The 25,614-nt window shown below is 40.8% G+C and overlaps 1 protein-coding gene across 2 annotated transcripts; it reads right to left on the bottom strand.

Moving 5' to 3' along the window:
- Positions 1 to 3,159: 3,159 nt before the first annotated feature.
- On the bottom strand, positions 3,160 to 21,364 carry cdk4 (cyclin dependent kinase 4). Of its 2 annotated transcripts, XM_061687375.1 has the most exons (9): positions 21,097 to 21,364; positions 12,165 to 12,395; positions 11,940 to 12,075; positions 8,151 to 8,318; positions 6,443 to 6,552; positions 5,755 to 5,805; positions 5,536 to 5,671; positions 3,606 to 3,736; positions 3,160 to 3,381 (listed from the first exon to the last, which is right to left on the bottom strand). In XM_061687375.1, the coding sequence occupies exons 2-8, from the start codon at positions 12,380 to 12,382 to the stop codon at positions 3,635 to 3,637; spliced, it is 921 nt and encodes a 306-aa protein (XP_061543359.1). In that variant the 5' UTR covers positions 12,383 to 12,395; positions 21,097 to 21,364; the 3' UTR covers positions 3,160 to 3,381; positions 3,606 to 3,634. The 2 variants fall into 2 exon arrangements, with proteins under 2 accessions (XP_061543359.1, XP_061543358.1); XM_061687374.1 differs by having other exon boundaries at positions 3,160 to 3,736.
- Positions 21,365 to 25,614: the final 4,250 nt, after the last annotated feature.

Raw genomic sequence — 25,614 nt, 5'->3', positions numbered from 1 at the left:
GAACCCGAGCTGCAGCATTCTGAATGAGCTGCAGCTATTTAATGCTCTTTTTAGGGAGTCCAGTCAGAAGACCATTACAATAGTCAAGTCTACTTGAGATAAAAGCATGGATGAGCTTCTCCTGGTCTGCTTGACAGATGCAAGCCTTAACTTTGGATATGTTCTTCAGACGGTATAAGACAGTTTTAGAAATTGATTTGATATGACTGTGGAAAGTCAGGTCGGAATCTATCAGAACACCAAGGTTTCGGACTTGGTCTTTGTTTTTAAAGAGAGTGACTCCAGGTATTTACTAACAGCAATTCCCTTTTCTTTATTGGCAAAAACAATTATCTCAGTTTTGTTGTGGTATAATTGAAGAAAATGTTGGCTCATCCAGATATTTATGTTTTAGACAGTGACACAACACCTCATTTGAACTGCCGTCATCTGGAGACACTGCTAGATAGAACTGTGTGTCATCTGCATAGATATGATAGTCAAGATTAAAGTTCTGATGAATTTGACCCAAGGGTAGCAGATACAGACTGAACAGGAGGGGTCCAAGAACTGACCCTTGAGGGACCCCATATGTCATTGCCATTCGATGAGCTTGAGCACTTGCAATGGTTACAAAATAACTCCTTTCCTCCAGGTAGGACCTGAACCATTTAAGGACTGTTCCATTTAGTCCTACTCACGTTTCCAACCTGTTCAGCACTATATTATGATCTACCGTATCAAAAGCCACACTGAGGTCCAACAGGACCAGAATTGACACCTTTCCCGAGTCAGTATTCAACCTTATATTATTTAGCACGTTGATAAGAGCAGATTCTGTACTGTGATGAGTTGCGGAACCCTGATTTAAATCTGTCAAAAAGTCAATTTAAGTTCAAGAAATTGCTGAGTTGATAAAAAATAACTTTCTCAACAATCTTGGCTATGAAAGGGAGATTTGAGTTGGGTCTATAGCTTGCTAACATGGAAGCGCCCAGCGCTCTATTTTTTATTTTTTTTAGCAGAGGCTTCATGACAGCTACTTTAAGAGCTTGAGGAAATTCGCCTGACTGAAGTGAGGAATTGATTATTTGCTGCAAATCAGCTAGCACAGACTTCGCAATAGCTTTGAAAAAGTCAGATGGTATTGAGTCAAGACAGCTCGTTGATGGTTTCAGCTGCTGAACCTTTTTCTCTGCAGTTTTTTGGTCAATTGTATCTAATTCTGACATGTAATAGTGTTTTTCCCATTTGGCTTCGGATGTAGTATAATTTTCTCATTTTGCTGATTTGTGCTAATATTTAACCTGATGGATTGTATTTTTCCACTGCAATAAGCAAATTCATTGCGTTTATCTGCTGTGAGGAGTTCTGGAGCTATTTGATTAAGGGGGGTGGGAGGGGGGTGGGGGGTTGTGAGCTTGTCAACCACAGAAAACAGTGCGAGTATTGTTGAAGTTCTTACTGATGATTTCAGAAAAGCGTTGCTGTGTAGCCCTGACTAACGCTTGGTTAAAATTACAAAGACTTTGTCTGTAGAGGTCATAGTCAATTTGGAGTTTAGTTTTTCTCCACTTATGTTCTGCTTTCCTACACTTTGATTTAGAGGTTTTTACCATCATTGTGCTCCTCCACGGTGTTTTAGGTCACCTCAAGATTGTCTTAGTATTAATAGGAGTGACAGGATTCATGACGTTTGAGATTTTACAGCTGAAATTATCCAAAAGTTTCACAGTTTGTGGCACAGCAATGGTCTCCATAAACTTAGTGGAGGTGCTCTCATTTATGTACCTTTTCTTAATTTTTGGAAGAATCTGTAATTCAAAGAATACACAAAAAATGATCAGAAATAGCCATATCCTTAATGTCAATTGATAGAATTTCAACATCCTTAGAGATTACCAGGTCTAAGATGTGACCTTGAGTGTGGGTTGGACTCTTAATATGTTGAGAGAGGTCAAATGTGTCTAGTATAGCAGAGAGTTCTTGAGATTTCTTCCCCATGTTATTGTCAACATGGATGTTAGTCTCCCGTTATGACAAAAGAGTTGTAATCAGTACAGTTACAGGTTACAGTTTGGAATGCAACAAACATTTCCTGGGGGAAAAAGATGGCTCGAAAGATTTGGCAGGTTGAACTTCTGTTGCGTGTGATGTCAGCAAATACTTGGACATCATGTGAGAGTTCCAATGCTAAAATATAATTATATTATCCATGAATTTTAAAATGTACTATTTGCACAAACTGAAAAAAAAATGTAAAACACATTATTTCTTAAGATAACAGAAAAACTGGTTTTATGCATCCATCCATTTTCTGCACCAATTATCCTCACTAGGGTCGCGGGCGAAGCTCATATTCAGGCACTCAATACAGTATGTAAATTTGCAGATGTCACACACCACCCCACCACACCCTGCCTCTTCTAAAAATTTATATTTTTTGTTAAAATACATTTACAATGTTTCAAAACTGTGTTTAAATCTGTTTTGAGTTTTACTACATTTAGGTGTTTAAAACCTAGGGAGTGGGGGGGTAAAACTTTAAAAAATCACATTATGTTCTCCATCTTTTCACATACCTGTATGTTATTGGTCTCTGTTGTTCTCGGTCTCAAAGATGTTATGCTTGATTTATTTCTGACTCCTCAAAGAAGCCCAATGAGCTAATTTTTAGAAACAAATTTGGGTAGAGAATGGTTCCATTCATTTTGAAATTTCTCATTCTTTTTCAAAATGGTAAAATGTTTAGAACACACTAAAAATGAAGCTGAATACATTTCTGAAAGATTTCTAAACATTTTTTTAAATATGTTTTTTTATGAGAGGTCGTCCAACATTTGATAAGCACTGTACATTGACATTTGACACAGTCAAATGTAAGCTAAAACACTGGGTAGCAAACGTTCATCATGTGACAGTTTGACCCTGGAATGGATCATTTCTATTATAATTGTTTTGAAATTAGAACAAACTGGGGGTAAACCAGCCTACCCCGAATGTCTTGTTTTTGACTTTGGAAGTTCCTTGCTATGCATTTGGAAGTTCATCACAAATTCACAATCATGTGTGAAACTGTTGGCGGGTACCTTATTTGGGTCGATTTGTGAAGGTTCGCCTGGGATTATGTTTAGCGCAGGCATGACTTTTGACACAAAATGAACCTTTCAGTCATTGAGCTGTTTTGTGATTAAAGGTGTTTTTATTCCTTTGTGGTTGCAGTGCAGGTTGATTTCAGAGGGTCTTCCACACAAAAAACAACATTGGAATTCAGTCGTCCAGTAATGCCTAACATTTTTCCAAAACAACTGAAGGTGATTGATGTCATGGTCTGCATTTTCAATTGACTAAAGACTTGCTCACAACCAAGATGTCGATTCTGTCTCTTTGTGGAGGCTTTAACTAAATGCCGAGGGACAGACAGAGCACAAACAATTAAGTCATGATATGTTCACATCAATAAGTGTGACATTTACATTTTGGAAAAATCATGGCAGTGATCCATAAGTTCGCTCCTCTTCAACGTGATTCCATTTTTTTCAGTTGTTTTCGATACTGTAGTAATAAAAAAGATCCCAGGGTGCAGGAGGGACTCCTTGAGTGTGAAATCTTGTGGCCAAAGTTACCTCTCGTTACTATGTTTTATTGCAGCAGCTCAGCTTTTTGTCTCAGTCAATATCTCCTCATTGCGGAAATACGGATGATCTAGTGCATTCAGGGCAGATATTCGATCAGAGGGGTCAAAGGTTAACATTTCCTGAAAGAAAGAAAGAAAGAAAGGAAGAAAGAAAGAAAGAAGAGTGGGATATTAGAAAAGTCAAATTGAAAAGTGATGCTTGTTTATTAACAGTCTTGCTGAGAATGGCATGAGGTGAGCCTAAAACAACCCGACCATCGGCTCTAAATCCAATGATTTAGAATCCGCTTTGCAAACATTGACAACTGCCATTTTACAGGATGTTTTGCTCCCATCCTGGACGAGGCCAGTTGCCAGGCAACCAAAAGAAATTGTGACAAGTTCTTGGTACAAAGAATCAGGGTCAAGTTCTCTGATCACGGTCGTTCGCAGCAGAACAACACAGATTTTGTATAAATTTCACTACCTAACGTATACCCATACATATACTACATCATATAAGTTTTCAATGGGAAAAAAATATCGCTTTATCAGCGTTGTAGAGCTGTGATAAATTATAAGTTACCACTGAATAATGTCCATCTAACTATAGCAGTCTTTTGAAGCCATGCACCCCTTTCAATAACCTAAAAGATTTCACACACCCTCAAAGAGAAGCCTAATTAAAATTAGACTTTACCGAAGAAACGTCCATATGTAATATTTTTATTTCAAGAAGAAAATCATACTTGGGGTGGGGGGAAAAAATGTGAATATGTACTTGTTATAGCAGAGTGCACAAGGGCAAACTTACCATTTGGCAAACATAGCAGTTGCCTGGGGCCCTGAGATTTGCAGGGGCCCCCGAACGTCTCATAAGAACTGAATAATAAAGTTTTCTTCAATTTCAACCAACTATTATTGTTTTCATCTTAACACACGTGCTTAAAAACACATTAAAATCCTCACTTTTTGTAATTTTAGTTAAAACTGGCCGTATTACCTGACAGTAGTACATCTTGTACCGCTAATATGATTTTTAAGAAACCGCCAACGAGCAAGGAAAAAGCAACCCATCAGATACAAAAGACGCGACTAATGAGGTGTTAATCATTCACATCCACTTGCGGGCACGCACCCGCGCCCTTGCGCAGTTACGTTGTTTGCTACCTGTTCAGTTGGGCAACAAAAGTTAAAAAGAAGAAATTGGACAGATCCCAAGACAAATAAGGCTGAACATAGGAGCTGCCTTTCAGAGGTGGAGGGGCCACAGGCAGCTGAGAGGCTTCAGAACCGACGCGGCATAGCAACATTTTCTACTCGACACATAAGTTTATCTTCTTGATTTTTAATTGATTGCACATTTCAAAAAATCAAACTTCAAACCGATAACTTTAAAGGCTCTATTTTTGTAGACAGCGCATCTGCAGCGGGGTGCAAATCCTGGCGGATTCTCACTGCGCATGTTTGCCAATTTTGCAGACTGGTCTGCACCATAAAATTCAGGCCTTTTAGAATTGCAAGCCCCTGACCCACAGAAATTGATATAATTAATGGTCACCTTAAAAAGTGGCCAATATTGGCTAATATAATTGGCACATCAGCAAAATTTGTATTGGTTTGGCGATATAAATTTGGTTTAGCTTCATGAGTGTAAAAACATAAGAAACAGGCCACGATATGATCTCAATTTTACTCTCTGTAAAGGCAGAACTTTTCATGCAAATATTTTTATTAATCATTATATTGTACATGTGGTCATAATGTTGATTGCCACATTTCAATGGCCTTTTGTTGAATTAAAAAGATAACAGTTGTATGCAAAATGGTGCAATCCTGGCATTTATTGAACTTTCCTCGACCGGCAGGAAGTCTCAGGTTACATTTTTGTTATCATCCTTATCGGCTGTCACTTCACTTCCAACTCACTGACATCTTACCAGCAGCAGTTGCACCCCCTGCTCGTTTATCTCTGGAACAAAGTCAGTTATTGGGCGAGCCGAGAAAAGGGGGAAGTGTTTTCTTGAAAGTGTAACACCAATTGGCCACTCCTCCTCTTGTGGCAGACCAATCACTCTGCAATGACACATTCAATTTCAGAGAAATAGGAATCATCAGCCAGTACATCACTGAGGTAACTGCATTAATGCGTGACTCACTCAAAGATTTTCCCAAGTTGGTCCACTTCGGATTCTCCACGGAACAAGGGTCTAACAGAAATAACAGTTGTGCAGTTTTAGGATGAGAACGTTAGTTGCTTGCTGGGTTTTCAGATTGTGATAGTAGCATCCAATAATAAAGTCATAATTTGACAGTTGGAACATATGTGACGCCGCAAATGTGCTGAAAGTCCAACTGGGAGACACTTACTCACTAGATCACCCTATTAGGTACTTCTGCAATTCAGTGAGATTCAATACAAGAGCTACTGTATATCTAAAGTCAGCCTTCTTCAGTTGACTTTCGATTGGCACTGTCAGAGAAAATCTGCTATACGGTGAAGAACTGTACTGCATAAAAAACATGCACTGCATCTCACTGTGTCAATCTGAACAATGTTTTTATAAAACACATTTATTATACAGCTGTTGAATTGGATCTCATTAGATTGTATGTGTACCGAATAAGATGGCATAGTGAGTGATTGTCTCTTAATAGATAACTGTGTTAAATGAAGTGTACCTAATTCTATGACTGGTGAATGTATACAATTTCAAACAAACTTCGCTTTCTGCTTCCTACATATGCATCAAATATCAAATTTGATTGTTCCCAACACAGGGACTTGCATTATATTGTCGTCAGAACCAGTGTCTTTTAATCCGATTAGCATTTCTGCTGACTCACTTGCGTTTGAACATTTCCGCAAAGATGCATCCGGAGCTCCAGATGTCCACAGGTGTGGCGTAGCTCGACTGCAGCAAAACCTCAGGAGGCCGATACCAGAGTGTCACCACCTTAGAGATACATGCAGCAAAAAGTACCAAAAAATTATTAACAAAATCAACACTTATTTGTTCAAATTAAAGCTTCCACAGCTTGAAAATGTTCAGATTTTCAAAAGCTTGATGACATAGGTCCCATGCCATCATTTCTTTAAATTTGTCATAACGGCTGATGTCCTTTGTAATTTCATTTTAATTTGATTCGTAAAATGCCCAGGATGCCCTTTTTCAAGCTTTTCTAGTTGGTCTCTTACGCCCGGCAATTGAGATTGCAGGATTTCTCATTAATATTCAATATGGATGAATATACGGACACTGTTTCTGTGAAGGTGTGTGTGTACCAACAAAGTCGTTTCGCACGTTCAATAACAACAAACCGTGGTTCACTGCCAAACTTAGGCAACCTCTCCAGGCTTAAGAGGATGCATATCGAAGTGGGGATAAGACCCTGTAAAATCGCGCTAGAAACCAGCGGGCTAAACAAATTAACATTGCAAAGAGAAATTATGCAGTAAAGTTAGAAAAACAGTATACCGGTAACAACGCTAAATCAGTCAGGCATGCATTGCAATAGCTAATCAATTACAAGCGCCCTCAAATTCTCTAGGACAGTTTTTTTTAAATATATATATATTATTAAATAGCAATTTAATTCATTTTAGAGTGGTATAATTATTATAACAGTTCTTAGAACAAATGACAATGCAGTAGCTTGAATTGTTCTAAACAATATAATAATAAAAATGAAACTTTCCTTTGCTTTTGCTATAATGATTATTTTGCATGCACTTCAGCTGCATTTCTTTTATAAGTATGCGCTACAAATTCCTGGACAGAGCAGAACTACGACTCAACTAAAAACAAAGATGCAATGTACTGTACGTGCTTCGCATTAATGCTGTACCACAGTGGTAACTTTCCGTTTAGGGCTGTCACTATCGAATCTTTTTAGAATTGAATGTCCTAATAGATATTTCGTCGAGTAGTAAAAAAAACAAAAAAAGACCCGCCCCCTCATTTATGAGGGCTTGACTTCCATCCTTAAACTGGATAGGTTGGTACTGAGTCAGGTATAAACTCTGTACAGAATTTGAGAGAACAAAATCAGCCTTTGCGAAACGGATAACATTTGCGATTAGCATTTGCGAAACGGATAACATTTGCGATTAGCATTAGCGATTACAATTTTCGTTAAAAATAAAAAAAGCTAATTACTATTCAGCTCACTGATGCATCATGTTATATCTACATTACACATCTAATAGTGTCTTAAAAATCACTTACAGATACTCCTCTGTCGCTTTTAGCTATGTTTTTCACTGGCCCAATACTGTCTTCGTGCGGTAAACACGGACAGTGCCCAAATGGTTCCGGGCGGCGCAAATATTCTCATTGATATTTTTTATTGCCTTGCGGTAGAAACTTTTTACTTCGACAAATTTTTGTGGTTGACTTATTCGAATTAGCCGTTTTATTTTCACAGCCCTAATTAAGTGTGTAATGTGTTTAAAGTAAAATGACTCCATTGCTGGATTTTGTAAACATGTACACTGTAAATATACAACTAGTGTGTAACCATGATAAATATATAAACGTCTGCTGGTTCTTACCACAGGAGTGAGGGCCATGTGGCAGCTGTACATGCGTGCCAGTCCGAAGTCAGCGAGCTTCACCTGACCCTGGCTGGTTACCAAAATATTCTCTGGTTTCAGGTCTCTGTGCATCACACGGTTTGAGTGCAGGAATGCCAGACCACACAGCAGCTGTTTCATCAAGTCCTGGAGAAAACCAAGCAGGTACATTTGATCGTAAACTACAAACTTATAGGACTATCTGCAGAAACTATCCATCCATCCATTTTCAACACCGCTTATCCTGGTTCGGGTCACGGGACGCTGGAGCCTATCCCAGCTGACTTCGGGCGAAAGGCGGACTACACCCTGAACTGGTCGCCAGCCAGTCGCAGGGCACATATAGACACGGACAACCATTCGCACTCACATTCACACCGTCACTGAGTGGGAACTGAACCCACGCTGCCTGCACCAAAGTCAGGCGAGTGTACCACTACACCAACAGTGACTCTGCAGAAACTAATGATATCCAAAACAACTGTGCTGACTTTTGATGCAATAATGCTCACAGAGGTATTATTTGTACAATATGATTATTAGTATTTGAGAATACAGGGACACGTACATACTCGCAGTTCGACACCCACGGATTCACCTATTCACAGATTTTTTCCCCCAAAGCACTTTATATCCTGTAACGCTATTAGAAACTGGGGATGCACCGCTACCACTTTTTTCAGACCGAGTACGAGAGTACAAGAACTTACATTTGAGTAATCGCTGATACTGACTACTGATAATTGATTATGCCATTATGTCTTGTGATTATGATTAAAAATGTGTTTCGTTCTAATCAAATATTGCTCAAAAACAAACTTTCAATGAACATGGCCTAGGTTCACTAAAATATATAGCACTATTTATACACACAATCACATATTGTTCAAAACACAAACTTGGCATAAAGTTCACTTAAATACAACACTCAGAATATATGCACTCAGAATGATGCTATTCCACTTGTGTGGGTAGTATATGTGCTGCTTCTGTTGTGTGTGCCTTGGCCTCCAAGAGGGCATTGCGGTGCATGTATGCAGATAACACGTAGATTTGATGAAAACAAAAGAATGTCGCAGTAAAGCTGCAGTAATATAGTTCGTCTTTCGCAGAGTAGAACTAATGCCCATCAGTATTGCAATATCTTCTTTCCTCATATGTTTCTGTGCCATTTCTGTTCCAATACTTGTGATTTAAAGGCTTATTCTGCATCATTGATGCTATTTGTTAACGGGTGGATACCATTTCACATGATGTGTTAGCATTAAGCTAGCGACCGTTTGCAAGACCAAGGAATGTGTTGACTTCAACATAGAACGTGTAATTCACTTTCTTTTTTGTTAGTTTTTCTGTAAGCTTCAACTGGAAGTGTCAATTAACAGCTTGAAGCAAGTGCACCTTGACTATCACCCTTGCACTGCGACAATTAATCCATTACACTTGGTAATTCCTCTGTTTCCCCCTCCCCTCAGGTTAAAGAGTCTGGGTGTCATCCTCGACAGCACACTGTCCTTCCTAGCACTTAAAAAAACATTACCCAGTCTGCATACTTTCACTTACGAAACATCAATTGCCTCAGTCCATTCCCCAGCCACCACACTGCTGTTGTCCTTGTTCAAAGCCTCGTCACTTCTCGCCTGGATTATTGCAACTCTTTCCTGTTTGGTCTCCCCCACAAGTCACAACAAAAACAGATTCTCCAGAACTCTGCCGCCCGCATTATCACAAGGACTCCCTGGACTCACCACATCACTCCAGCCCTGCAACAACTCCACTGGCTCCCAGTCCAATATAAAAAAAACTTCAAGGCCATCAATAACTTCGGCCCACCATATCTTGGTGACTTCCTTCACATTGCCATGCCATCCCGCTCTCTCAGATCTTCGTCCTCCATCACCTCACCGTCCCTTCTGCCCGTCTGTCCACCATTGGGGGCAGCCTTCAGCAGCTCTGCCCTCTGTATTTGGAACTGACTACCACCTGACCTCTGAAACAGACTCATTAATCCTCTTAAAATTACACCTACTCCGGACTGGCTTCTCACTTTAACATTTCCCATATCGTTTGCCATTTGAACTGATGTTTTATGTTTTGCTGTTTTTAATTGTATTGTTTGATTTACTTTAACTAAATTTATGTTTGTACAGTGATCTTAAGTGGCTTAAAAGGCACCTATAAATAGAATTAATTATTATTATTATTATAATCATCTTTGAAGAACTGTTCGCTATCTGCCAAACTACACACCACACGCTGAGGGAGGACAAAATAGTATAGTATATGACAAGATGGTACTGGGTGTTGTAGTATTGGATCGTTTTTAAGAGTAAGTAGGCCAGGGTCCGAAATTAACACTCGCCGGGCGCCAAATGCGACTAAATTATTTGTTTGGCACTACTTGCCATGTGGCGAGTGAATGTTTTTACCCGACACAACTGTGGCGGGTCTCATCAGCAACGGGGACGAGGCAGACTACTGGAGTGAGGTGAGCCGCCTGGCCGGGTGGTGTACGGACAAAAATCTCTCCCTGAACGTGGAAAAAAACAAGGAGATTGTTGTGGACTACAGGAGAGCGCACTCCCAGCATGCTCACCTGAACATCAACGGTGCTGTGGTGGAGCGGCTGAGCAGCACCAAGGACCTGGGAGCGCACATCACCGAGGACCTCTCCTGGACCAGCAACACCTCATCACTGGCCAAGAAAGCTCACCACCATCTCTACTACTATTCTAGCTGAGAAGAGCCAAAGCACCGACCCCCACCAGGTGCTTTTTCTACAGAGGGACCATAGAGAGCATCCTGACCAGCTGCATCACTGTGTGGTACGGAGCCTGCATCGCATAGTGAGGGCAGCTGAGAAGATCATCGGAACCTCCCTGCAGGACATTTACAGCACCCGTCTCGCCCGCAAAGCCCTCCGCAGAGCGGGGGATGCCACCCATCCGTCACACAGCTTCTTCAGTCTGCTGCCATCAGGCAGGAGAATGTGGAGTCTGCGGGCCAGGACTAACCAACTCAAAGACAGTTTTATTCATCAGGCTGTCAGGAATCTGAACTCTCTACCCGCTCTTCTCCCCCTACCTCTTCTGTCCTCTGCCCATCTGAAGTCTGAATTCTGATGCCCCGCAAACATGTAGATGCACACGCACGCACTCACACCAGACTCGGGGTCGCACCAGCCACTTTAGCAGCATTAGGGTTTTGTCATCTGATTTATAAATGTCTTATTTGCCTTGGTTCTCTGACCTTGACTATGTTGCACACGTCACCTGACCTTTGATATTTGCACATTCAATTAATACTTTTTATACTGTATATACTATAGTTTATTTAGCTTTTATATTGATTGTTATTATTTGTGCTGTCTTTTGTAGCACCGCGGGCCCTTGAGTACCGTAATTTCAATCCTCTCTCTGTGTTACGCTTATTGAAGAATTGACAATAAAAGTAACTTGTACCTTGTAACTTTTAACAGTTTTTTTTTCCTTAATAAATGCAACCACCATTTAAAAACAATATTTTAAGTTCACTTGGGTTATATTTGTCTGATATTTACATTTGTTTGATGATCTTAAAGTGGAGAAACTATGCAAAAAATAAGAATTTGAGAAGGGAGCCAATACTTTTTCACAGCACTGTATAAACATCTGGTATTGGAGCTTGTTGTGTGATGGCATACTGCACCTGATCTCGTGCCAGTGTGTTTAAATCTAACAAATGGTTATGTTTAAAACTGTTGAACATTTTAGTTTGAGAGAAGGTGCTCACTTTGATGCGTTCGGGCGCCAATCCTGGAGCTGGGGCTTTCTCCAAGTACGTCTTGAGGTCTTGCTCCACGTGTTCAAAGACTAAAGTGACTTTAGTCTCCTGGTCCGACCTCTGGGTGGCACATACGTCCATGAGCCTGGTATGGTCAAGAGAACAATGAGGATATTTGAGGGTATGTTCGCAAGAACCCACACACAACAGGCTGAGTGCGCACCACTGTCTTACCTGACCACGTTGGGATGGTCAAACTGCTCTAGTCGCTTTAACAAAGCCACCTCTCTGACCGTGGAGATGGGGAGGCCATTATGGTCTGTCTGGACACGCACGCTTTTTAGAGCCACAAATTGACCACTCTCCGTGTCACGGGCCTTATAAACGGTCCCGTAAGCACCGCCGCCTATTTCTGCCACTCGCTCATACTGGAAGCTGGTGCCATGGGCCATGACCGGTTTCACACTGAGAGACAGAAATATAGATCACATTACATTATCTTACAATAACAATGCGAGAACAACCAGAGAGCACAGAGCTGAGGCTTAAACAATTGTCCATTTTTAGATTTGGTTCCCTCTGATCCTCGAGGTATTCTAAATCTGAATAAAGCTTTACCTTGTTTTGGTCATTTGTGATCATATTTAAAATACAGTCCAACAAAATACAGCTGGATTTCTTATTCCTATTTCGGTATTCGCAAATTCACATTTTTGCTGATTTTTTGCGGGGGGGGGGAACCAATGCTCTGTTATTTTCTGACAAACTCACCTATTCGCTGTTTTTGTGCTCAAGACAAAACAATCAATGTATTGCTTTGGTGTCATCTTGGTGCCAAGAAACTTTGTTTAAGTGAGTTAAGGAACTTCATTAAGACAAAAGTAGTGTTTTTGACATCTTGTGGCATCTTTAGCCAATTATAAACCTTTTTGGGGGCGGCGGCGCTGTCAATTACTCAAAGATTCACAGGGGATATGGACTGAGTCACTGATGCCTGTAATTCATTCCAGGTAAATAATATTTCTGTGTTATCAACAAGTGCACATTAATTGCATCTGCTCTTGTGCAAATGGGACAGACGGCAGGTATGAAGGAGAGAAAATTGGTAAGGCGACCCATCCATTTTGCAGGTGCAGGTTGCAGGTGAACTGGAGCCTATCAGGGCTGAGGGAACGGGTACAGTTTGGAATGGTTGCCAGCCAATTGCAAAGTCGTAAGGAACTAGTAAGATAGTAGTAGTCGGTAAGTAGTCAGACTAGGAAGACTACTACTGGTCGGGAATTAGGTGGTGGCTACAGACAATTTGCATCTCCTTCATCCTTTCTTACTTGTAAAGGGATGACACCCATTGTCAGACAATTCTGGTCCAGTGGGCACTGGGTTCATCTCATGGATGACGAAGGTATTAAAGCTATTGACTGGTCCTCCCGCTCCCGAGAATTTAATCTAATGGACCTCTAGGACATCATGTGTCGTTGACCGCCACCATGCATTACATTTTCATTTTCATTTTGTGTATGATTCTGAATGCAGTCCTCAATGATTTGGGTTTCCATTTTCCATCCATTTTCTATGGCGCTTGTCCTCATTTTGGTTGAAGGTGAACTGTAGCCTAATAAGGCTGATTTTGGGCAACAGGCAGGGCACACGCTAGAATTCAATAGCAGGGCATGTACAGATAAACAACCATTCACATGGACAATTTAGAGTCTTCAATTACAGGTAAACCCGTGCATGTTTTTGGTGTCTAATTTTAATCTGAATTTAACTTATTTTGCCTACAAAAACCATTGTTTTATTTAATGACATCATTTATATGTGGAATTTCACTAAATAATTTTGGAACATCCTTGGAAGAATATCCACTCATCATTAAAAAGCTAGGTTTTTATGTAAAAAATTGCAGGGACGAAGTTGCACACAAATTATAAGATTTATATTGATTTATAATAAACATAACCTCCCTTATAGAGATAAACAACTGTCTTTTTACAGTATGTTATCTCTCTTTTTAGATTTTGTTACAACACAGTGAAAAGGGGGGAAAGACGTGCTAGAAAAGAAATACAATATCAACATAATTTTGGGATTTCTGAGCTGATGCAAAATGCAACCGAAGTCACAGGCAGCAAAAGTGAAGCAAAAAACGTATTGTAGTTTGTGAATAAGCCACACACTAAGATGAAAAGTAGCAATAGGTTTGTTGAGTCACGTAACATTTCAGGAGTAGATCAAAGACATTTTACTGTAAAAATGTTGATTAACAGGTGAGCCTATGACAATACGTTTCCATTACCCGATAGCAGGACTAAAAAAGCAAAGGTTTTGTGGTGTAACGACCCGTGTCTGTGTACAAAAGAGTTCCTGACCTCCCATGATAACTCTAAGTAGACGTTTATTACGAAATGCCAAATGTTCAGGCTTTTCTGCCTTACTCTTACTCTTACTCTCATCACTCTTTAATCGTGGAAAATTTACTTTTCTGTAGATCAATTATTACCTGAGTGCCCTAATCCTTTTGGATAAACTAATGCTGTAGAGGTGTGTGTGTGACTTTGATGGTGCCTCCAAGCCCTGCTGGGCCAGAGCTTGTTCAAGGGGGAGAATCGGGGTGCAGCTTGGATTGTTTCTGCAGGGGACAGTGATTGAAGTGCAGCGGCAAATTAACAGAACCACTTGCAAAGCCAAACACTTTGGGCAATGAATCGACTGCCTTTGTTTGGTAGTGTGTCCCTCTCATTACCTTGTCTTCCAAAATATTAACACTCTTAAATGGCTGCCCAGCTTGTTGTTTGTTAAACAAATGCTGTTAGGATGGCGGAATGTAACTTCACTTTTGTGAGGTTGCTTCATAAGAGGAAAAGTTGATTAAATGCACATCACTGATGTATGAGACATTAAATGAAATTTTACTGTGGAGTAATGTGCTTTTCTTTAATCTTTTTTTTAGCTGAATGAAGATATCAGTTTTACTATCATATACTTTTGCTAAATGCATTTACAATAAGATTTTTTTGCTACATGCTACACTCTGTGGTGAATCTATTTTTACTTGCTGTGTGCATGATCTGAACACATTGTTTGGTTTTGAGAACACTATGAGTGGTTCTGAGGTGATAGTTTGACCTTTGTGAATGCAGTTAGAAGTTTTGGGGGGAGGTTTCAAGAAATGTGTTTTAGCAACTGTGACACAAGGTGAGTATGATGTAGGGCCCAAGTGCAGCACACCGGAATAGTTTGAAAGAACTTTAAAAAATACTTAATCTTAACTTTAACTGTGACAGATGACTTCAAAGCTACAAAGGATACAGAGCAGTCAACTTCACAGTCGGGAAGGTGAAGCTTTGAAGATTGGGAACTTGTTTGGGTCATGTAATGCTCCGTATCCACAGATTGCAGGTTAGGAATGCTCAAACTTCATTGTTTTCTTAATTTCTAATTCACAGAGAACAGGCAGGAAAAACACACTTTGTGGACCTTGTAGCAGAAGCCCCAACCGCAATGGGGACCGGGAAACAATGTGCTGCAGCACAACTTGAGGTTGCAAGTTGAAGGCTGGGCAAACTTGATCTGGCAGAACTCCCGGTCATGGAAGGAAAGCAGAGTGGATTCACGGATAGCATTGTTGTGTCTTTCATGAATGACTGTCAGATACTCTGACACTGATTGCATCGTCAACAAGGCCTTAAATAGGGGGGTGTAGCTAGGCCCGTCACGATCAATACTATACTATATTGACCTACCGTTCGATAAATAATATGGACACGATAGCTTTTTCTGGACTTGATAAATTGTCATTTACATGCATGTTTGTTTACATACATCACTCACTCTCCTGTCAGTCAACGTGCTCAACCGCTGTGGGAGGCGGGACCACACACACCCATACACACCTATACACACACACACACAAACACAACTTTGTGTTTGAAGCAGCTTTGAAGCAGGTGAAGCAGCGAAAAAGAGAATTATCATACTCGAACGTTTTCCGACGACTGTAGTTGTACAATTATACAAAGTTCCTAACACAGCAGTGGTGTGGGAACATTTTGGATTCAGGCCTGACGAACAACAAGCCGGTATGTTGCATTTGTATTAAGAAAGTTGCAACAAAAACTGGCAACACAACAAACCTCTAAGTCCATTTAAAACACAAACATCCCACCCATGTAGGCCTGTCACGATAATTACTATATCGACTTATCGTTCGTATACAAAAATGGACACGAGTTTTTTTCCAGATTCGTTATACGGTCATTGTTATTGTGAGCTAGTGTGTGGATCACACAGTGAGCAGATGTAGTTGTACGGCTGTGTCATTAGCCGCTAGTGGGCCCATGGAACGCTGGACTGAACCACTCTTGCTGGAGTTGACTCCGTCCAATACTCAACAGCCTTGCTCCACGTGCAGCGCGTAGATTCAAACAAGAGACACTTAAGGGAAAGTTAACTGTTTGCTGTGTTCGTGAGCTAACAAGCTAGTCTGGGAGGTAACGAGCTAGTGAGTTAGGGAGCTAAATAGCCCGCTCCGCCGCGGCGAAGTCGCTAACTCTCCGAATTGTTGTGTGTGTTAGTACCCAATTAAAACAAACACTGGAACGTTAACTGTTTGGTAAGCATAACCCCAGTGGCACACGTTATTCAGCCACGAGGTGACTACAGCGAACGTCAAAGTATATTTGATTGACAGGTGAAGGGCTCGTCTTCAGCGGACCGACCACACGGTAGCCGGGGTATACTTGGAGACTTTTTTTTCATTCAGATTGAAATCATTCTGATTGAAGATCTCTGGTCAACTGTTTACATGTGACGTGATCTATTTCAAATTGGGAGTATACATGATGTGCACTACATTTAATCGGAACAGCCGTGTGACGTGCACTTTGACATGAATGTCATGTCAGTTATCTAGATGGAGGTCCGCCATCTATTCAGCACAGTAGTTGGGAGTTGTTTTTCTTTTTCGTTCTTTTTTTAAAAAAACACTTGATAAAAATAACATGCAGTAAGTTGTTTAAAAACAAGATCTCCGTCGCATAGGAGCTCTGTCTGGAGCCGCCATATTTACATCGTGCATAAACAATGACATCACTGCGCATTTACGTCGAGACAAAGCATGCTCAGACAGAGCTTTCCCCCCCCCCCCCCGATTAATCTGAACGACATCTTCATGACAAAAATTTACTTGTGATCAGTTTGCCAAAAGAAATATTCCACCCCTGTGAAACCGAATTACGTTCGATTCAGAGTCAGCTTGTTTATTCCGATTGAGGTGTTTATACGGAGCATATTTGTGTTTGGGCTTCTAAAGCGATTATACAGGAATTGGAAAAGAAGGCTCCATGTAAAACAGGCTAGTCTTGCAGCTCTTTATTCTTTCTGAAATAAAGAATAAAGAGCTGCAAGACTAGCCTTGCAGCTCCCAGGGGGATCCATATCACAGAGTAAAGAAAACCAATTAATTACAAAAACAAGATTATAATTATAATAATAACAACAACAATAATCAAAACAATAATGATTTAACAACAAAAAATAAAACATAATAATAATAAAAAAATAATAAGGGCAGGCCTTATTTTTTATGATTTCAGAGGCATTAAAAAAAAACATTATTCATTCAGGATTGTTGTGGTCATCTTGTGGTCATCTTAGAAGACGTTTTGCCTCTCATCCACTGGGATAGGCTCCAGCAAGCCCGCGAACCTAGTGAGGATAAGCGGTACAGAAAATGGATGGATGGATATATAATTATTATATCAATTATTATATCAGTGGCAAAGTGGCAAACATCAACGATACTATTAGTTTCTCATGATAGTTTCTGGGAAAATATATCGTCCTAAAAAAATTTTTTTCATGACAGGCTTACGTGTAGCTGACTGTGGCTGGCAAACTGTGATTGGCTGGCTTTGGCTGTCATGGCGGAAATGGCAGACTGACAGACAATATACGGTATTTACGTAAATTGTTGTGAAAATGAGGAAGTGATGTTTCATGCTGAACAGAGCTGAGTCATCGTCTTAAGCTAACCGTGCTGTCATTTATTATTAACTATGACATTTCCTTATTAAACTAAACTAAACTGGCTATCTACTGCAGTGTTTCCCAACCTTTACTGAGCCCAAGCCCCCATTTTATAATAGAAAAATCTGACGGCAAACCCATCCATCCATCCATTTTCTTTACCGCTTATCCTCACTAGGGTCGCGGGCTGCTGGAGCCTATCTCAGCTATTTTCAGGCGGGAGGCGGGCTACACCCTGAACCGGTCGCCAGCCAATGACAGGGCAAATAGAAACAAAGAACCATTCACACTCACATTCACACTTACGGGCAATTTAGAGTCTTCAATCAACCTACCATGCATGTTTTTGGCATGTGGGAGGAAACCGGAGTGCCCGGGGAAAACCCACGCAGGCACAGGGAGAACATGCAAACTCCACACAAGCGGGGCCGGGATTTGAACCCCGGTCCTTAGAACTGTGAGGCAGATGTGCCAACCACTTGTTCACCGTGGTGACTGACGGCACACCACCAAATAAAAATGTCACAAACAGTGTGAATACTGAAATAATGACCGTCTCAATTTACTCATAAATTGACTTGACTTGTGAAATTTGGGCCTGTTTAATTGAACACAGAGCTGATACACAGTACTTGTATGAATGGCAACAGGTGGATGGGTACCCAGGTTTATCATACCTTCTGCCATCTAATGGAAGGGAATGTCATTGTTATGACAGTCACTATACGTATCCGGCATAGATAGCTGAAGAATGATGTGTGTGTAACTGAAAACTGAATAATTTCCAGCGGCACCCCTGGTAATCTCTCACAGCACACTTGTTTGCCACGCCACCCTTGTTGGGAATCACTGCCAAATGCTAAGAAAATACTCAAATTAACAAGCGAAGAGACCTTACATACAACTTTTGTTGTGTGCCTCTTCAATCAATATTGCTCTGCTAGTTGCAGCCGAGTAGTGCACTCTTTTTTTGCCTCAATCACTTCGTAGCGTGATTAATCAACAATTAGTAGCACAAAGCAGGCCCAAAGAATGGCATGTAAATTTGACACACCACAGAGAAGCGCACTGTGAGTGGAGTAACCCTGAAGCATGGGCGTTCCCTCTCATATCCACGATCCGAAGAAATGGACAGCACCCGAGTTAAATATGAGTGTCACAGTAAAGGGTCTGAATATTTATGGCTGTGTGATGTTTCGGTTTTTCTTATTTTATAAATCTGTAAAAATGAAAACAATTCAATTTTTTTCTGTCAATATGGGGTGCTGTGTGTCCATTAATGAGGAAAAAAATGAACTTAAATGATTTTAGCAAATGGCTGCAATATAACAGAGTGAAAAATTTAAGGGGGCCTGAATACTTTCCGTACCCACTGTATATCATGTTAATTGGGAGGAAAAAAAATAAATCTGTGCCAGCGGACATTTTTTTTTTCACCTGCGAGTAACATTTCGGCTTCATTGCAGCTGGCGGCTTCGAGCTTGTCTGAAAGCGTCCCTCAACAGCAACGGCAGTCATCTTAACTCGCTTTTCTATTGGTGGGTCGGCTCTAAATATCCATTCAGTCATGAGCAGTGAAGTAAGGCTACATTCAAATCTTGCTAACTGTTTGAAAACTGCAAACTCCACCTTTAATGAGAAGGAAGGCTGCTTCAGATTCAACTACATGACAAATACGTGTTATTCATACTAGGGCTGGCAATAACAATTATTTTTTATCAGAGATTTAACTGATTTTTAAATTTGTTTCCCCCCATAAATTGATGATGATTCAGTTACTGGTTTGGCCTGTAACATGTCAGGAAATATACCCCGCCTCCCGCCCGAAGATAGCCTGGGTTTGCCTCCAGCAGCCCGCGACCCAAGTGTGGATAAGCGGTAAAGAAAATGGATGGATGGATGTCAGGAAATATGGAAAAATGTTGATCTTTGTTTTCAAAAGTAAAAGCAGATGTTTGCAAATGTCTTATTTTGATTAAACACAAAGATAATCAGTCTGCTTTCATGGAGGGCTACAGAAATCCGAGAATATTTACTGTCAAGAGGCTGACATAGAAACGTGGACATTTTTACGTTAAACAAGGGCTCAAAACGATTAAATGATTATCAAAATAGTAGTCGACTAATTGATCATCGAAATGTTGTCCAGTAATCGATTCATTGTTGCACCTTCAACAAACATGGGGAGAACAACAACTCCACTGAGATTTAAACCCAGAACTGATCACTTTGTATCTTTGTAACATTTCATTGTTCAATGACACAAGCAGCTGGAGACAACACGTCTCCTAACACTGAGGTCATTCACCTCAACACTGACCTCCCCCATTCGTCCCTTAAAACATAGGTGTCAAACTCAAGGCCCGGGGCCCAGATGCGGCCCGCCACATCATTTTATGTGGCCCGCGAAAGCAAATCATGCCTGTCAACTTCTGTGATTTTTGCTCAAATCTGTACCCAAATTCTAAATTGTCATAATAATAAACAATAATGTTGAGATATTGCATTTTTTTGTTACCAAACCCTTCTTCTACAGTAACCTAAACAATACTTGAACAAACTATTATCCTTGTCTTCTGATTTCAAAACTAGTTATCCCTCAATGTTGTCTAATGGTAATAACATGATTTGGTGATTAAACATTACACTGTTCTAACAGCCCTCTGAGGGAAATCATAACTACAATGCGGCCCGAGACAAAAGAGTTTGACACCCCTGCCATAAAAGATAGCCCCAGTTGACTGTGGGACTGTTCTAATCCACATTCAGGGGTATTTCTCGGCAACATTATGTTAGTTATTTAAGCCATGAGGACACAAGAGGCCGGTGGGCGGAGGCAGAGAGAGAGAGAACCAGGCCAGGACGGACGGGAAGCGCAACACGTGGTGCTGCTTCGTATTTTGTTAATTCCTAAGTGAACACGAAAGTGACAAAACAAAGGAGCACCTCCTTTGTGCGAGGTGGCGCACCCCAAAAGCAAAAGTGACCTGTTTAAAAAAAAAAAAAAAAAAAAAAAAAAAAAAAAACTGTGCGACACATTAGGTAAAACTGTCGCCCCCACGGATGGAGAGTTGGGGGGGGGGAGGAAAAAAAAAAGAAATATATTAATCATACACATCGATGCTTCACAGTATCTTACCTTCGTGTGTGTCCCCCAGAAGCGGGTCCGCTTCCTTTGGAGCTTTACGAGGCGGACATGCTTGTCGATGCGGTGCCACGTCGAGGTTCACCCCGACACACAAGTGGTCAGGGGCGGCCACAAACTTCTGCAACTTGCCCGCGGGTCTCGATCGAGAAAAGACAATCACTCGATACGAGTTCGACCTCGACCGAGCCTTTCCTCTCAGCCTGCACTCTTTCGGGGGGTTGTTGCTTCCTGTTGCTTCAAGAAAGTCATTTCGGGGGCGGCGCTACATATATACAGTTCTCATTGGCATGCAACGCGACTACAATGTGGAAAATAATACTGTGTATAATGTTCCCGTTCACTCACCCAACTCTTTGTCAAAATTTTTTATTTTTTGTAATGTTTCTGACCCCGTGAGGAAAACTGGTACTTATGCATTAACAAAGACACAGCGAGTACTTATTTATAAACGGAGTACATAGACCCAGGGGTACTTGTGTGTTAAATATAGACTACCGATTGTGTATTAAAGCAAGACTAGTACTTCAGACTACTGACTCGGCCTACTCGTGTTTTACTAGGCGAACTTTTCTATTAATGTAAAACAGTAGCCATACTCAGTAGCCAGGGTTGGGAGGGTGAAGTTAAAAATGCATTCCGACAGTTACTAGTTACATGTTCTCAAAACAAATGTAGTCAGTAACGTAACCCAAGTACGACCATATTAAAGTAATAACTTGATTACATTCAATTACTTTTGGATTATTCCAATATATATGACAAAAGAAATTCAATATCAATAAAATATATATGGATATATATGGCCTGTCTTGTTCTGTATATCTTTAATATGCATGTTTTTGGAATGAAACAAATCTAATTCAAATCCAAAACCTCAGAAGTGTGAGACAAACATGCAAACCTCTAGTTCACCGTGCTGCCTAGCTTCATAAAGGGGTTTAAAACCTATCCAGGACTCGCTGTGTGTTTTGTACCAAGTGAAATGGAAAAAAAAGACTAATTAAACTTATGTAGGCAACCTGTGCAGGTAGAGGTAGCAACCGCTCCCTTCGCTGACAAGCACACACGCGCCCACACACACACACACACACAATTGTAATGGAACATTTTGTTGTTGTTGTTGTTTTCGGTAATCTTTATGTAATCCCGTTACATGTATTCCGTTACTCCCCAAGCCTGTGAGTAGCCTACTTGTGACTACTGAGTATACGTACTCGTGTTTACAAGAGTAAACCTACAAATTGTGTCTTAATCGAGTAGTCCTACACACTACCCAGTTCAATGGATATAGTAAGGTGAAGTAGTGTACACTTCTGAGCAGAAAGTAGCACTAATTTACCTATTTTAGGCGCCAACCACTGAATGCAGATGAAGCAAAGTGGCGTTGCAAGCGGTCAGTTGTGGAGACATTTGTAAATTTTATTTAAATTCTATGAGACAGCAATACCTTGTCAATCTAAGATAAGGGATAACTAACCAGAGTTAGTTTAATTTGATCTGTCTTTCTGTATGTTGTGATGTACTACTTTTATAAGAATGTGTCTCAAAATCCATCCATCCATCCATTTTCTTTACCGCTTATCCTCATAAGGGTCGGGGACGTGCTGGAGTCTATCCCAGCTATCTTCGGGCGGAAGGCAAGGTACACCCTGAACCGGTCGCCAGCCAATCGCAGGACACATAGAAACAAACAACCATTCGCACTCACATTCACACCTATGGGCAATTTACAGTATTCAATCAACCTACCACGCATGTTTTTGGGATGTGTGAGAAAAGAGAAAACTTACCCAGGCACGGGGAGAACATGCAAACTTCACACAGGCGGGGCCGGGGATTGAACCCCGGTCCTCAGAACTGTGAGGCTGACGCTCTAACCAGTCGTTCCACCGTGCCGCGGTCGGCACCCAATAGCAGATTATTATCATCATTATAATATTTTTAAATCACGCAGCTATGGGGTGGTGGGGTGTTCACACGAATGATGTGAGTGGGGATAGGATACAATGAGGTCCCAGGATATATTTAAGTGGCCTGTGGTTATCCATCCATCCATCCATCTTCTGAACCACTTCTCCTCACTTGGGTCGCGGGCGTGCTGGAGCCTTGGTTATCACTAGCTCATACTTTATTTGATCACGTTCCTGTTGCCACATCGGCCAAAAGCAGTGACAATACTCCAGCCACACACAGATTGTTGCGTCCTGTTCCACATATATAGAGACGTCACCATGCGAGACTATTGCCCCGCTTTTAAAGGGAATGACAGAACCCACTTCAATTGGACAGGATTGAAGTCTTCTGTGAACACGCCCAGACTAAGGCAGACGTATCTCACTTTTAAATGAGCTGGGGGTATGCCAGTCCACAAAATTACCAGAAACTAGGTCTAGCTTGCCTTCTCTCCTAGTTATGCCAAGCGCTTCGTTGGATTTGCACTTGTCAGGAAAATAGTCCTTTTACTCACCGCAGCTTTTAAACAGAGTCAAACAGGGCATCTACCAAACAGACCTCCAGGAATACTGAAGGTTTTCTGACTGTAGCTGCCCAGTACATTAGAATGGGAGATGAAAACCTGATTTGCAGATGTCCCCCTATTTGTTTTTAGCATTTGTTAAAGATACCTTCCTCTGCCATGTAAATGAAAAGCATGTTGGAACTAGTGATGTCTCCTCTTCCAGCCAGAATCTCACCTACTTCTAACCTCAGACTGTCACAGTGATCAGTCAAATGTCTGACTGGCTCATTCTTTCAATTTTAACCAAATTACACAAGACCTCAGTCATTGATTTTTCTAACAGTCAACGTATACCGAATGGAAAACCGCGACCACAAATCAGATAGTGTACGAACCGAACCATGGATTTTGTGAACTGTTCCACCCCTAATCCCTATGTGTTTGAGCCATGAAAGTTAACCGCTTAAAGCCTGCAGTGGCTGGAATATATCCCACGGGTCCTCAAAGGGCTCTTCCATACCGTAAAGGCGTTAACACAGGCTCATGAGCTAGCAAGGTTTTTTTTGTTTGGTTTTTTTTTGCGCTTTTTGCACTTTAAATTGTTGTCATGCTGAAAGGTAAAATTCCTTTTAAGCTTTCTAGTAAAAACTTCGACTGCCATGACTAAAACACCATTTCCAGCTGAAGGACAGCAGCCCCAGGACTGTTTTTGGTTTTCTGGTGGTGTTTTCGCACAAAATATATATTTGGATATATGGCCAAGAAGTTCAACCTTCGAAATCAGACCAGAGTACATTTTCCCACATACTTTTGGGAGACACCAAATAGGCTTTTGCAAAACAATTTTGCAGGCTTTGATGTTTTTCTTTTAAGAAAGAGTTGCTACTTTACCCTACTGGCAAGTTGGCCAAAAATTCCTACAGCTCCTTTGTTGCTCTTGGCCTCTTTGCAGCTTTCTTTGCAGCTTCCCTGACCACTTTTTGTTATCTTCATCAATTTCGGAAGAACATACAGTTCTTAATATTGCCCCTGTTTTGCAACATTTTCTCTTACACTGTGTCCATTCTATCATTTAATGCCTTGAAAAATCTGTACGCTCATTCTTACTGATATCTAAGGAAAAGGAAAATCAGACTAAAACAGCTGTCACTGTTTTGTGTACTAACTACTAATTAACATAAGTTTGGATGTGATCCGTCAGTTCTACGGGATATTGGCTCACTTGCCTGACTTTCGTAGAGTTAGTGTGAGTTCAGTCACCCACTCAATGATTTTGTGAATGTAAGTGGGAATGGTCCATCTCTATGTACCCTGTGACTCACTAGTGACCAGTTGAGTGTGTAGTCTGCCTTTTGCCAAAGTCACCTGGGCTTCTCAACAGTCACAGAAAAAAGAGGAAAAAAATACCCACCTGGGTTGCATATAAAATGTCCAGAAAATATATTGAAATTAATAAACACAACCAACACCAACACGTTTATATATTTACTAGAGCGCAGGCCTTCATTTGGATCAGCACCAAATTGTACAAATATATCTTCACAGATACCCACCTCTTACATATGCTTGAATTTTGTCAATTGTTTTATTTAGAGAGAAATTAAGACAACCCAAAAAAAAAAAAAAACATCAATTTTCTGTGCACTTATTCGGTCGGGATTGTGGCTGAGCTGGAGCCTATCCCAGCTGTTAATGGGCAAGAGTTGAGTAACACCCTGGAATGGTCGCCAGACAAACGCAGGCTCTTCAGGGTATATTTGCAACCCATTATCGTAAGGATTTCACTTTCACTCTGGCAGCACGATGACGTAGTGGTTAGCACATTGGAAAGTCGTTAGGATGTCAGGTTCACCATCAGGAGACCTGGATTTAAATCTCCTTTGGAGCAACAGTGTGAAGTTTGCAAGTTCATTTTGTATGTAAACTATTTCAAAGTTCAATTCACCATTCTTAAAATTAATTAGTTCAGTTCTTTTTTGTTTTTTTTTCTCAATATGTTGCTGATGGGGCGGCACGGTTGCTGATGGGGCGGCACGGTGGAGACTTGTTAG

This window comes from Phycodurus eques, chromosome 10 (genome assembly GCF_024500275.1).
Source record: "Phycodurus eques isolate BA_2022a chromosome 10, UOR_Pequ_1.1, whole genome shotgun sequence".
In the NCBI taxonomy this organism is placed as follows: domain Eukaryota; kingdom Metazoa; phylum Chordata; class Actinopteri; order Syngnathiformes; family Syngnathidae; genus Phycodurus; species Phycodurus eques.
The sequence above is the reverse complement of the archived record's forward strand: the minus strand, read 5'-3'. Positions and strand labels throughout refer to the sequence as shown.

Excerpts from the sequence above, each read along its gene's own strand:
- cdk4 (XM_061687374.1), bottom strand. The coding sequence starts at position 12,382 with ATGGCCCATGGCACCAGCTTCCAGTATGAGCGAGTGGCAGAAATAGGC. Across the intron at positions 5,672-5,754 it reads CAACTTGGGAAAATCTTTGA|AGTGATTGGTCTGCCACAAG; the intron begins GTGAGTCACGCA and ends GTGTCATTGCAG. Across the intron at positions 3,737-5,535 it reads AGGGGGTGCAACTGCTGCTG|GAAATGTTAACCTTTGACCC; the intron begins GTAAGATGTCAG and ends TCTTTCTTTCAG.